Genomic DNA, 13,937 nt, shown 5'->3' with positions numbered 1-13,937 from the left:
CTACCGAAAGGATTCTGGTAGCAGGGAGGAGGCAGGCTGCTTCTCTTGGTTCTCTGTGTTCCTGATTTATTTTCTCTCCCCTTCTACCATGGTCCTCATATGCAGGTCCTGCTGCTCAATATACAGTAGCTGTGAACCATTTCTGTTCTTCAGCTCACATTACAACATTGCATTTTTGTCTGGTAGAATGCACACAATGTAGAATTGAACCAGACACTTTCCTGTGCTCCCAGCTTTTCTCCCACTCACATCATGGAGACCCGCATCATCATTTACTAATGCCTGCCTGGAAATCCAATCTTAAGAGGCATAGTTTTAATTACCCTTTCAAAAGTTGGCAAACTCTTTCTCCAAGTACCCAGTACATTTTGAATAGAGGTTTTTTTTTTTAAAACACTAATTAAAAGTTAGTGAGTAGACTATTTTTATACTGCCCTATCATCTTTGCTTAACTTTTCTTAAGATTAACTGTTGTTTTAATTAGTTGCATACCTGATCTGGTTTAGGATCTGATTTAAAATATTAATAAATGCCACCTTCTTTATTAATAAATATTTAGCATTGGGCTGTTTCAGAGTCTAATTTTGCTGACAGGAACATGCAGTAAGGGAAATAATTATATTTGTTTAGCTTGCATTTCTGCTTTTGATTCAAAATTATGATATAATCAGCCTGATATCTTTAACAATATATGGTATCCAGCAGATTAATACACATGTTTTGCACAGGAAAAGTGTGTGATCACCACCAGATAAAACAGAATGATGACTTTTTAATAAATGAAAACAAGATAACACAGTAATATAATATAATCTGGAATTAACGTAACATTATTTAAGTTGTACTCTTGTAGCTACTTCCTTGGAGAAGGACCATTGAATTCTACAGGTTACTTCCTAAAGTAAATCTTACCTTGAAAGATTGTTGCATCACTGGGCAATAAGTATTTGCATTCTGGGCAGTTGACAAAATAGCTCATAGGGTAGGAATGTCTTAACGTCTTACCTCATCCTTCTAAAATCTAAGAAAAAATTCAGAAAATTTTTCTCAAGCATTGCTGCAGCTGTTTGACAGTGGAAGGCAAATCATTAGGCAGATTACTTAGCAATCACACAACACATTTGCCTTATATGGCACTGTGCACTTCGTTATAACCCTTTTGACACTGTCATTTAGGAAGATTGCATGAAAATTACATGTTGAAAGAATCTAAGGAATTACTGAAATAGTTAGCCTATTTCTCATTGACTTCAATGGGCCTCACTTTTGAATGAGCATGCAAATGAGCAGTCTTTTTATGAGTTTCCTAGACTGCAAAAGCAGTGATTTAACATTAATTCATAATCTTTTTACAAATGGCAATTAAATTACTTGCAATTACTTGCTTGCAGGAAGTAAATAGTGTCATTAGTTAGAAGCAACATAATATAATGCTTTGAGTGTAATTACAAAAAATCAATTCCAAACATAGTCAAGTGTTAAAAGAGGTAGTGCAACTAATGTAAATGCTTTATGTAGTATTATGTGGAAATTTTTCTTTGTTAGAGTGTGACAGGATCCAGTGAGTTACACTGCTTGTAATATCATATGAAATGGAATAGTGGTTTTCTTCATGGTTAAACTTCATGATTTATTCTATGGAATTCTTTGCCACAGTCAGACCTCACAGAAAATGTTTGTTAAACTGTTCATACCTTCACTGCTGTCACCAACTAGTTCCTAAGTAAGATAAGCATGAAATTAACATCTTCATTAAAGACATTGATGAAACAAATTGACCTTTATTTGTATAAATTTTATTAGAAGTTTTAAAGAAAACATAAAAACTAACACAAACTAATACAGAATAAAGAAAAAAGAGAAAGAAAAGTGCAGACAGAAAAGATAAAAAGAAATAGAAGAAGCTTCCAATTTCCTTTGCAGCAAATATGAGTATGACTACAAAGTTCTTTTACTCTGTGATTACAAAAAAAAGCTCACTTTTTTTTTCTAATCATCAAAACCACAGATCATAAGTGCATTTTTTTCTGTTTCATGCAAAAAGGCTATAAGGAGTTTCCAGTCAGCCATAAATGTAGATACTGTTTTTTTTCTCTAATCAAAGAAGTCGATTTAGCCATCTCTGCAAGTTCCATCATCTGCACCAACCATTTCTCTATTGCGGGTAGTATCGAACGTTTCCACTTTTGAGCACTGATGTTGCACTCAAGCTTGTAAGGGACAGAACTCCTTACTTACAGAACTCCTTAACAAAAAAGTTCTTTTGTTATAGATGCCCATGCAGAGCACTGTGCCTAATGTAGCCACAGTCTTAAGCCCAATACATAACAGCAAAATTAAGCTTCTGACTTGGTTGGTTATATTATTAACTCATTCAGTGTTACCCTGTCACTGACTTATCACCCAGTAGATATGCAAACAGATACAGCATTTGTTGACAGCCTACAAATGAAACAGTGAATCGTGGGATAAAAAGTCCCCTGTTCCTGTAAATAACTTTTAAAGCACCTCATTCAAATTGTGGCATTGAAATTACTATTGCTACATGATTTATTACAGCTGAAAATAGTTCAGTTTTTATTCAGTGGATTTGGATACCGGTACCTGGCCAAGCATGTAAATTGCAGTTTTTAAAACAAAGCCATAATTTATCATTCGTAGTCAAGATCACCATGGTGAGGAGGAGGAAGTTTTTTTAGATAGTAATTCAATAATATAAATTTAAAAATTTTCCATACCCTTCCTCTACATTTTGTAAATACATTTACTAAACACATGCATGCAATTTTTCATTTACTTCTTTTCTTCCAAAAGGTGGCTTTGAAGAACGCGAGGTATCAAAAAAAAGCAATGCTCTCTATCAGCTTATGGACAGGATAAGAAGAATTGAGTCAGGTATGGGCAAGCTACTTAATTTTGCTTCACCACTGCATATAATATAAGACATTCCATACCTTTCTTGGTCCAACCTCTGAGTAGCCATGACAGTAAGTAGATAATCTAATTGTGAATACCAGTAATGAAAAGATTTTAGGGATGGTCTAAATCCAGTTTAAGCAAGTGCCTAATATACTTGTATACCATCTGCTGTCAAATTTCAGAGTAATTAAAAAGCAGACATTCATACCTTAAACATCTCAGTTGTTAACATGCGGATTTAGAGTATGTTCTACAGTATATTTTTAACATAGCATAAATAGCCCTGTTTTACCCCCAGGCAATTTACCTAACCAATTTCTTTTCCTCTTCATTTTTCCTGTAAAATACGGTTTATTTAATAGCAGTGAAGCCCTAGCATCCATTAATTTTTAACATAGTTTTCCTTACAGATAACTCTGATTTTGACTTATTTTTCCCAAATGTGTTCTGACTTGTAAGTACATTTCTAGTGAAGGTTGAGGCATGGCAGTTGACTATGTTTGTTACTGCCATCCATGCTGTACGAGCCTTAGCTTTTGCATTTTGCAATAGCTAATCTAAAAGGAGTCCACAGTGGATATATTTGACCAGAAGTTATTCCACATGTCATAGGAGGAAATTTCACTGGTAAGGCAGACCAAGATGCACATTTATCAGACACATGAACTGAGCCTTCACATTAATGGAAATCAGTATATTTAGTAATTCAGCTAGAGATGTCTTGAAGACAATTCCTTATTTATAATCTGTCAAATATATTCTCTTAATGAAGGTGCTGTGAAATTTGTCCTGAGTCCTATCTGCCTTTCAGTTCCTAGAAAAAATTCTTCTGCATATCAACTTATTTCAATTCAATAAAGAAATACAATTCAGAATCATGTGAAGATTTTCTTGGCTTGGGAATTCCACATGCATTGGAACTACAAAACCTTTAACTTTAGAGAAGCAAACAAACATTTAAAAGCCATTATGTATTTTTTAAAAACATCCATTTCGTTGATCTTGTTTCATATTAAACATCTGAAAACAAATTCTGCATACATAATAAAATGACTATTACAATTTTAGAGCTATTCATTACAAAATTGTTATCTGTTATTTAACTAAGAAATAACTTCTTAGTTAAAGAAGTTAGTGTTGGCGTGAGTCATTGGCACATTATTTAAATGACAGTTAAGGAAAATTAGCAGGAGGAGATATTACAGCGCAAAGGATGAATCAGCATATCACTGCTGACAGGTGGATAGAAAAATGAATATTTAAAATGCTGGGTTTATGATAGGTAGCCGTGTAGCACTGAGCTGTTAGTCATTAATGTTATGTACTTCTTAAATCATATACAGTATATTCACCATAATGCAAAGCTTGTCTATATGTACTGTATATAAGGGAAGAAAGCTCATTTATCTGAAGAAAATGTTACTGTTAGCACAATCTTAAGAATGGTATTTTACAACATAAGTGTCATTGCAGGTTTTGAACAAAATAATAAAACAAAGGGAAGAACAGCTCTAACATTCTCAAGGAGCAATGAGAGAAAAAGATTTTCCCGAGCAGCTACATCACGCACAGAAAGAATATGGCCAGGAGGTGTTATTCCATATGTCATAGGAGGAAATTTCACTGGTAAGGCAGACCAAGGCGCACATTTATCAGACACATGAACTGAGCCTTCACATTAATAGAAAAATATATATTTAGTAATTCAGCTAGAGATGTCTTGAAGACAGTTCCTTATTTATAATTTGCTTCTGTTCCATGAAATGCCGGTTATGCTTAATGTATTTAATAATGCCAAATTTTAAAGTATTTGCATATCCTGGAACCTGAATAATGCAGCTACAGTATATTTCTGTGCCTTATGACCTACCCTATGAATTATTATTCTAAACAACCCTAAACCATTAAATGAAAAGTAATAGTGCTTATTACTAAAACTATGGAAAAGTGCTCATTAACAAACTTAACTTTGTTGTAAAGTAACATGCTATATTTTCTTTTGGTGCTAAGTCAGTCTTTTCCAGACTTAACTTCCCAGATGTTATTGCATTATAAACTGTAAGATTCCTGCCTGCTGCTGTTGGTGGAAATGATGGTTACAGTAACTCAACAACTTCTAGTAACTTAAGCTGGGAAATGCTGGTATTAATATTGGGATGCCAAATCTAAACATTATTGTACAACCCATTAACTAATAATGAATGCATGTGCATTTCATGATTCTAGTTATAGAAATGTGAAACACACATACCCAAAAATACACACTGTCCTTAGCAGTAACAGGGAATGCTGCATGTGGCATGGGTGTGACTAAGGTGGGTAACTTAATCTACACCTTCTTTAGTTTACAGACAAGCTGTATGTAAACACCTAATTTCACTAAAGACATGATGGGCAGCAGAAGGATCTATGAGCCTGTCTTTTCATAACCATGTTATATAGAAGGTTGTGACTTTGAATGCAAAGAGTAGTAAATATAGGTTTCATTGGATATGCAAATGCAGTACTTAAGAAGTGTGTGTGTGTTAGAACAAGAAGACATAGGGGCAAGAATAAATGGGTGCTGAATGAATATGTATTGCATACAGAAGTGAGTGTCCATGTGAAAGAAGTTTATTGAAGTGATTTGGTTGTATAGTGAGAATGAATACGATCAAATAATGAAACAAATACTATATATGAAGGAAGAGTGAATGGGTTGAGAGGAAAAGGAAGACTGAAAAAGGTGGATGGAGTTCATGAGATCCTCAAAATGAGAGAGGTGAGAAATCTAAAGAAGAAAAGGTAAGTCTATGAAACATTGTATGTATATCATGGAAACAAGGACTGTTTGTAAGGATAGAATGGAATGGAGAGGTGTAGTAAATGATGTTGATGTAAACTAGATTTAGCTATCTTTCCTTTTTTTTAGTTCAAGCCCTAATTTCCTTGGCTTACTATATCCTTCTCCTTTTCTGCTGTTTACATAACATTGCTTACTCTGAAAGGGAATAGTGGGATGGATACATATGTATGTGTATATGCACACAAACAGCTTTCCTTAATGAAGAAAGTAAACATATCAGCGACACGAATTTATTCAAAAGCAACCTGATTGCATTTCACTATGCTGCCCATTACTTAATTAAAGTAGTTCCATATTGCCCTTAGTTTGATGTTCTGTTACTTGCAACAATATACTATTTAATATTTTGCAGGTACATAAAAGATACTGGGACTTAATTTTTTTCAAGTTATTAGCAGCTATTGGACAAATGGCAAAGCAGTTGATATGAACTGCATGTATTTCATGGATCAATGATAATTCACTAAGACAAACTAATTAAACCTTGCAGTAACAAGGATAAGCTGTTGACTGTGTGTCCAGCTTGATGGCCACAAGTTCTGTGAAGTGTAGATCTGACACAGGTAATTGAAAAAACCTTAGGGTAGTATGTTTATCATATGCAATTTGTTTATGTATTGTACATAGGAAATCCTTTCTGAAAAAAGATCCTTGCTTTGTAAGATTTCACTAATTGCTACCAAGCTCTTTTATAGATTGTGACCAAAACCTGCCTTCCTCACCTTTGGAACCTTCCTGCTGTCATTTGTTTCAAAGTAGAAAATTTTACTTTAATATTGTTGGGGTGACACGATTTTTTTGTTTTTGAAATTTGTTATATCATTACAAATTCTGCTTTCAGGCAGCCAGCGAGCAATGTTCAAGCAGGCAATGCGACACTGGGAAAAATATACCTGTGTTACATTCATTGAGCGAAGTGATGAAGAAAGTTACATTGTGTTTACATACAGGCCTTGTGGGTAAGTTGATATAAAAGATATTGATCCTAATGAATTGTCATCCCCACCAGGGGGACCAGACCAGAAAATCAACTCCACAGGCCAGAACTACAGTTTATTGAGATAAGCTATAATCACAGAACCTTCTAAGTCTGATGGTGCTGTACTTCATTCTTATGCGCCAATGAATCAGGGAGACATTTATCTGAGCTGCTTCTAAATATTACCTTGTTTCTCAGGACTTAAAGAATGTTTCAGTCCCTTTTGCCTAGCTAATGGTTCTTGCATATTTCTGTCAAGGTCACCCCTTTACTCTGTACATGAATTGAGAACTAAGCAGTTATGCTATTAAAATGTTAATGTTTAATGTTACTTCGGTGTCATATGCTTAACAAATATGATGCACACACACTTTATATATTTATCTGCTTTATGCTTGGAAGCACAGAATAGGAAAAGAACAAAGAGCCATAAATTCCAGTTTCCTGTGGTAAGGCACCTAGGTATAAACATGCAGTCTAGCCTATAATTTGCTGCTGCCAGTTGAGAGCTCTGTTTTAAAATGAAACTTGTAGACTGACTAGTTCCCACAAACTCAAATGAAGATGTCTTTATATTTCACTGGAAAGTTATATTGCTTTAAAAAGTTTAATTGTGTTTGTATGCATGTTTTAGTATGCATACGGTATATGTATGCATGTATATCTTCAAACCTAACTGTTTTTTACAATTCTTTATGGATTGATAACTAATTTGCAGTATCCCTTCAGGTGTACACTGGGGAAATTAAGAGGAGGGAAGTGACAAAACATGTCATAACACAAAATCCGCAGCCTATATACTTGTATCAGGTTGTGGGCTGCAAATAAATGTAGCTGGGATTTACTGTATGTCATAACATCACTGAACTTGTGTTTTCATTTTGTTGTACTCTCAGTGATACTCACATCTGTTTTAAGCATAATTACATATACAGTATAACAGTTATGATCATGATTAATAAAGATAGTATGCCTTTGCAGCCAATTACAGGGCAAACCTGGTGAGATTTTATTAAACCATTTTCTTTTAAATGGTAAATCTTTCCCATATCACAATTGATGTTATACTTCATATGTGTGTATCTATTGGTTTATTAAACTTTTATCTCATGATTCTTGGCAGTTCAAAACGATTACAAAATACAACAATAAAGTGCCCACAGTACATTAAAGTTAAAATTAAGCTGAATTAAAATTAAAATAGAGAGGCAGTTTGGTGTAGTGGTTAAACTAAAAACCAGGAGACTATGAGTTCTAGCCCCAGCTTGGGCACAAAGCTAGCTGGGTGAGCTTGGGCCAGTCAATCTCTCTCAGCCATAGAAAGCAGGCAGTGGTAATCCACTTCTGAAAAACCTTGCCAAGGAAACTTCAGGGACTTGTTCCTGCAGTTGCCAGGAGTCAGTGCTGACTTGAAGGTAACAATAATAATAAAAATGTAGCACAACCCTGATGATGTCACAATTCACCACAAAACTTCCTAGAATAATTTGATTTGAACTAATTTTTGGAAGGTTACTATTAATGGAATCAATCTCACCTCCAAGAGGAGGCCATCCCAAAAGTGCAATGCCTCCAGGCCTTGGCTTTTCTCATTTCCTAGAAAAGAAGCATTATTAACAGTTTTCATAGGAGAGATGCCCCAGACTAGGTTGAATCTGATTGGAGGAAACAATTCCAAAGGTAACTAGGTAACAGCTTTCTAAGATTCAATTTGCCATATAATATCAGGAGCTGATTGAGAAAACTTTGGCCATATAAAGCAAGTGTCTTGTTTAGCAGATGTTATGTGGTCCACAGATGTGTATCTAACACAGTTTTAAGGCTAGAACTAGGAATTACAAGGATAGAAACCAGGATCTGGATTGTTATCTTTAATTACAGGCTAAAACTACTATTTAACCCAACAGGCCTGACATCCCTCGTTAACAGGGATAACTTCCAATCCACTTGGAAGATATCCATTAGAGAAAAAGTGGCAACCTATGGCTTCTCTAATGAGGCAATACAAAGGATGGAATACAACCAAGCAAAAAGATCATTGAAGAGGATCCTTGATATAGGATGGCAACATGACATCAGTTTAGCACCAAGGCTACCTTAGTCTTTGAGACTGTCTTTTACCACCAAGCCAGCTAATTATTGCCAAAGTTTAATAAATAATAGATGTCGCAAAGCATTGCTCTGACTAGATTCAACACACTCCCTTCAGCAATTACTGATGGTAAACACAAAAAATTCCCTTCCACAAAGAACTTTGCCCTTGTGACTCTCTGTCATCTACAATCATAGGATGTTTTTCTTATAAACTGTAGCAAAATTCTGAATTTGAAAAGTAAAAAAGAAATGTTTGCATAATGTTAATAAAAATGTTCACAATTTTATAAACATATAGATATATTTGATTTTTTAAAAAACCCTGAAATCTGATGGTAATGAAATTATTGTGTATTTAATCATGTGATTTTTCTACTGTCAAATACTTTACTTGATAATTTGGGATGGAAAGCACTTTTTGAAACATTATACATATATGTATAATGTAATAATTACATGTAATATGACACAGTGGGAATTAAACTACAATTCTATATAATCATCTATCTAGGACTAAGTCCTATTGAACTCAGTGAGCTTTATTTCATGCAGAATCACATGGTTATACATTCCTTTTTGGTTCATATGCCCAAATTAAAAAGAAAAAAGAAAAGTGTCCTGATTTTGATCCCAAATTTCTCTATCCAACTTAAACCCCCTTGTTGTTATCTTTATAATTTAATTCTCAGAGGTTATCATGCCAATATCATATTTAATGTTAGGGTTGCCCTATTTTCATTCAGACAGTCAGATACTGCACTTTACTTACCATTATTAAATGAAGTCAGAGATTCAAGTGTCTTTAAGTGCTGTCTGGCACAATGTACATTAAGGAGGTCAAAGTCTTTGGCAAACTTTTGGTAAAGTTTGTGGAGGAAGCCAAATATCTGTACTCAGGAGAACAGTTTCCTGAGGGCATTTGACCAAGTACATCTAGCTTTGTTTTGCATATAGAAATGTGTCTGTGTACAGTATGTCTGTGCACATGTGTGTGTGTATTTCTATATAGAATATTCTTTTGCATAAAGTCAAACCTTTTGACTTAGTGCTGTTTAATGGTCCCAGTCCATTTAACTGAATGAATTACTAATGTACTTGGCAGATTGTCTCAGTAATGTATCATAGTTATGGCTATTACGTGAAACAATTGTTACCAATTGCTGTTTTCTTTCAAATACAAAATTGCTACCCATATTAAACACAGAATCCAAATTAGCCAGTTTACTTTGAACTTATGTCTCTGTTGGATAATTTTTCAGTGTGTTTAAACTGGAGACCTGGACATCTTCACTGAAGCACAAATTGTCTTATTGATCAGTACTGGAGGTGAAGACAAGTCTAAAGCGGGCAGGCGTTAGTCTTTTTTTTTATAGACTTATACAAATTACAATACAGATTTATTTTGCTTCTGGTTCATTGATTAGGTAACAGCATGTGCATGTTAATATGTGTGTTAATAAGGTGAGATAAGTGAGGTAGTGGGTGCAAATGCAAAATGGTACCCGTGAGTTGAAACAAATAGTTGAAGAAACCATATCTGAAGCCACTGCATATCTCTAGCCACTATCTAGAAACCTCAGGTTCCCAAGCATTGTTAGTTATTTCTTACCTGCCCTAGCTAACATTCTTTGCATTTAAAACTTTCACTATCATTATCACATGCAACACTTGTCACACCTGAGAGCTTCTAGTGTCTGAGTATAGCTGAGGTTAGTGCTTTTGTTTCCCTGGAAGATGTATTTGGGTTGGAGGCTAGACCCCTCAAATTTCTCTTCACCACTCGACTTATAGCTTCAAGTATTGTTTTGCACAATCACTGTTTAACTTTAGGGATGCGTGCTTTGTATTACATCTTAACCTTAATGTTTTATAAGAATGACTTCGATAGAACACCCTTTTAGGATATGTTCAATATTTGTCATACTTGCTGGTCTTTCATATATAACAATTTTAAGCAAGTTTCTGTACTTCTATAGGAGATTTAGCAAATTATGCCTATATCCATCTTAAATACAGTATATTAATTAAAATGAAACCTGTTTTATCAATGTTTTAGAGTATTGTTTTTGTAGGTCAGTTTGGAATCACATTAGATCATTCACTCTTCTTCTAAATGAATTGTAGGATTACATATTGTTTAAAAGTTAGTATAGTTTTGGTTATAATTGAACCCTTTTATTATAATAAATCATGCATTTTTGTCAAATAACTTTTGCAAATTGTAATCTGAAAGGCCTTTGGAAGTTCACCTGAGTATTCACTACTGATCTAGAGAACTGCAAGACTCATGCAGGGAGCAGATGGAAATAGTGGGGCAGACAGATGGGAAGAACAGATTATATGTACTAGGGACTTAGAATGATTAACTTTAAAATGATTTTCCTAAATGTGATGCTTATTAAAATGTTTCTATTGTGATTTTATTTAATGTGACCTACATGACCTGAACAAAGCAATGGATATCTGAAATAGGTCAGAAGCTGCTCATAAGCAACCATTTTCAGAGTGTTTAAATCTCATGTAAAGTATCATACAACCTACATTATACAGTGAACTCTGTTTCAATTATGCATTACCTTAAAATAATGTTTTGCAAATTGGATTTATATAGCATGCTTTTAAGTAGACTGGTGGGATCTTTATGCTAAAACATATTGATTTTCTACATAAAGGAGTTTTGCTTTATGTTTGCTTAATCAGTTATGTAAGTAAATACATGTTACATTTATTTAATTTAGTCAATTTAAGCTGTTGTTCAGACTGTGATTAGTGTATTAGTGTATTGAATCAGTGTATTATGAATTAATTGCATTTAAATCAAAACTTTATTCTGATGGCAGCTTTTGATGTAGTAGAGCTTACATCTCCCACAACTGACATAAACAAACGATTTCTATCACTGTGTTTTCTCCAATATGTGATTGGGTGTTTTATCACATATCCAGTTACTTTTTTCCTCTTAAAAGCCAATTCAGAATTTATAAAATCGTATTATATTTATGTGGCTATAGACCCAACCTATAAGAAACCCCATTTTCTTAATATGGACTTTTATGGAAGCAAAATGAATCATCTGTACACAAGAGGAAGGTTCAGGAGATTTGGGGGCATTCCAAGGTTTGTAGAAGTACAAAACATTTTTCAGAAAAAATGTGAGAATGGGACATTTCGAAAGAGAATAAGGTTACCTGGCTGGAATCCTCAAAAGAAGCATTTCCCACTGCAATATTCTGCTGTAAATCCTACATGTCAGTATAATTTCCAATCCGAAGGGCCCTTGAAAAAGTTTAGGACACAGATATATGCCTGGAGGATTTGCTTTCATTCTTTAATTTTACTGTTGAAGAGCTCCACATCAAAAGAGAGTAGGGGATGTGGACTGGGAAGTTACATATCATTAGCACTACCACTGCAATATTCTTCTATCCCATGAAGAGCTTAAAGGTGATAAAAAAGTATTCCCTGGGGACTGTGAGGAAACAATAGTGGATAAAGAATACAAGTGTCAGCTCCGTACGAAGTGGCATTCTAGGCCTAGAATATTGCCATAAGTTTTGTCTTTATTTAGTTCTACATGACTTCTCTGTGATAAATAAAAGCTTCTGTGACATTAGCCAAACCTGTACCCCAAACTCTGTAGGCTTTTATGGCTTTTAAAGAGATTAGAGGTGACATGATATTTATCTTTACTGCCACTTCTTGAAGAGGAATTTCAACCAGCAGAATAGCACAAGGCAAAAGGAATCATTTTCCTTATTTCAGCACCATGTTCCCATTAGGAACTCCCACCTATGAAAAATGAAAGTAACTACCAGGTAGCCAGTCCCAGATCTTTAGCATGACACCTAGTTTGGTCTTAAATTACAGTAAGATTGGAGAAAACATCTATGGTAGCTTCCTTTGTCAGCAACAAATAACATATTTTGATTATTCAAAATATTCCACAATCTTTCTTCTAGGGAAAGGGTGGAGAAGGAATGAGAGTCACACTGTTGCTCTTCTGTTTTTTGCCATATACTCTTTTAGTTACAAGATCAGGCTTCAGTTGATAATTTGTGAAGAACCATTTGGTTTTCATTTAAATTTACTGATATCTGCTAGCTAAATATGTACAACATACAAAAGCACCTGGACACAAATACATTATATAAATATGAATATGAATATATTGTAATATACCATATATGTATATTATACATATATTTAATAAAACATTTATTAAAAACAAAACCTAAAATAAAATAGAAAATAAAAACACTAAATACAAATTGCAGCTCCTTTTTGGAAGTGCACATTTACATGATTTCACTTCTTTTCTTACACTAAATTACAGATGCTGCTCTTATGTAGGCCGAAGGGGCAATGGTCCTCAAGCAATCTCTATTGGCAAGAATTGTGATAAATTTGGAATTGTTGTTCATGAGCTGGGACATGTAATAGGATTTTGGCATGAGCACACAAGGCCAGACAGAGATGATCACGTCACCATCATCAGAGAGAACATTCAACCAGGTGAGATAATTTTAGGGAGATATCCCAGATATTTTAGGTTGATGTCATATATCAAAGCTGCCATCAGGACTGAGCTTTCTAAGAATTGCAGTTCTGCAACCTCTAGAAGGCAACTGATGTGCTATGTGGGACTGGAGCATCTAATTATTGATATAATATTTTGGTAACTGAAAATTGGTCTGTTAAATTTTGTAAGAGGCTGATTTGGATACAGGCATTAAATCCTGCAGATTAAAGTTGTAATTAATTCTGCTGATGAAATGGGCAACATATTATTTTAATAAGTTCCTAACTTCCCTGATTTTTCTGTGCAAATTGAAACTTTGTTTGTTTGTTTGTTTGTTTGATTGATTTATAAAGCAACCCATCTTACTTTTACGCGACTCTACGCGTAACTTTGAAACTTTGCTCCAGAAAATAATAGAATCTTTGGAACAGTGTGGAAGTAGGTGAAAATCTTATTCTCTCTTTCCTCCCCCCTCCCCTTCCCACCCCCAGCCCATGTTTTCTACCAGTAGAAGTATTCTGTAGGTCTTTTATTCAGGTTGTTGAGGTTGTGAAGGAGGAAAATTGAAGACATACTTTGTT

The 13,937-nt window shown here is 34.4% G+C and overlaps 1 protein-coding gene across 1 annotated transcript in view; it reads left to right on the top strand.

Moving 5' to 3' along the window:
- TLL1 (tolloid like 1) overlaps positions 1-13,937 on the top strand; it is a 150,809-nt gene that overhangs the window by 88,710 nt on the left and 48,162 nt on the right. Inside the window, exons 3-6 of the mRNA XM_063310035.1 lie at positions 2,815-2,895; positions 4,393-4,545; positions 6,606-6,723; positions 13,171-13,349. Coding sequence (XP_063166105.1) covers positions 2,815-2,895; positions 4,393-4,545; positions 6,606-6,723; positions 13,171-13,349 — 531 coding nt within the window. The remainder of the gene's footprint in view (positions 1-2,814; positions 2,896-4,392; positions 4,546-6,605; positions 6,724-13,170; positions 13,350-13,937) is intronic.

Source organism: Candoia aspera, chromosome 8 (genome assembly GCF_035149785.1).
Source record: "Candoia aspera isolate rCanAsp1 chromosome 8, rCanAsp1.hap2, whole genome shotgun sequence".
Taxonomy (NCBI): Eukaryota; Metazoa; Chordata; class Lepidosauria; order Squamata; family Boidae; genus Candoia; species Candoia aspera.
The sequence above is the reverse complement of the archived record's forward strand: the minus strand, read 5'-3'. Positions and strand labels throughout refer to the sequence as shown.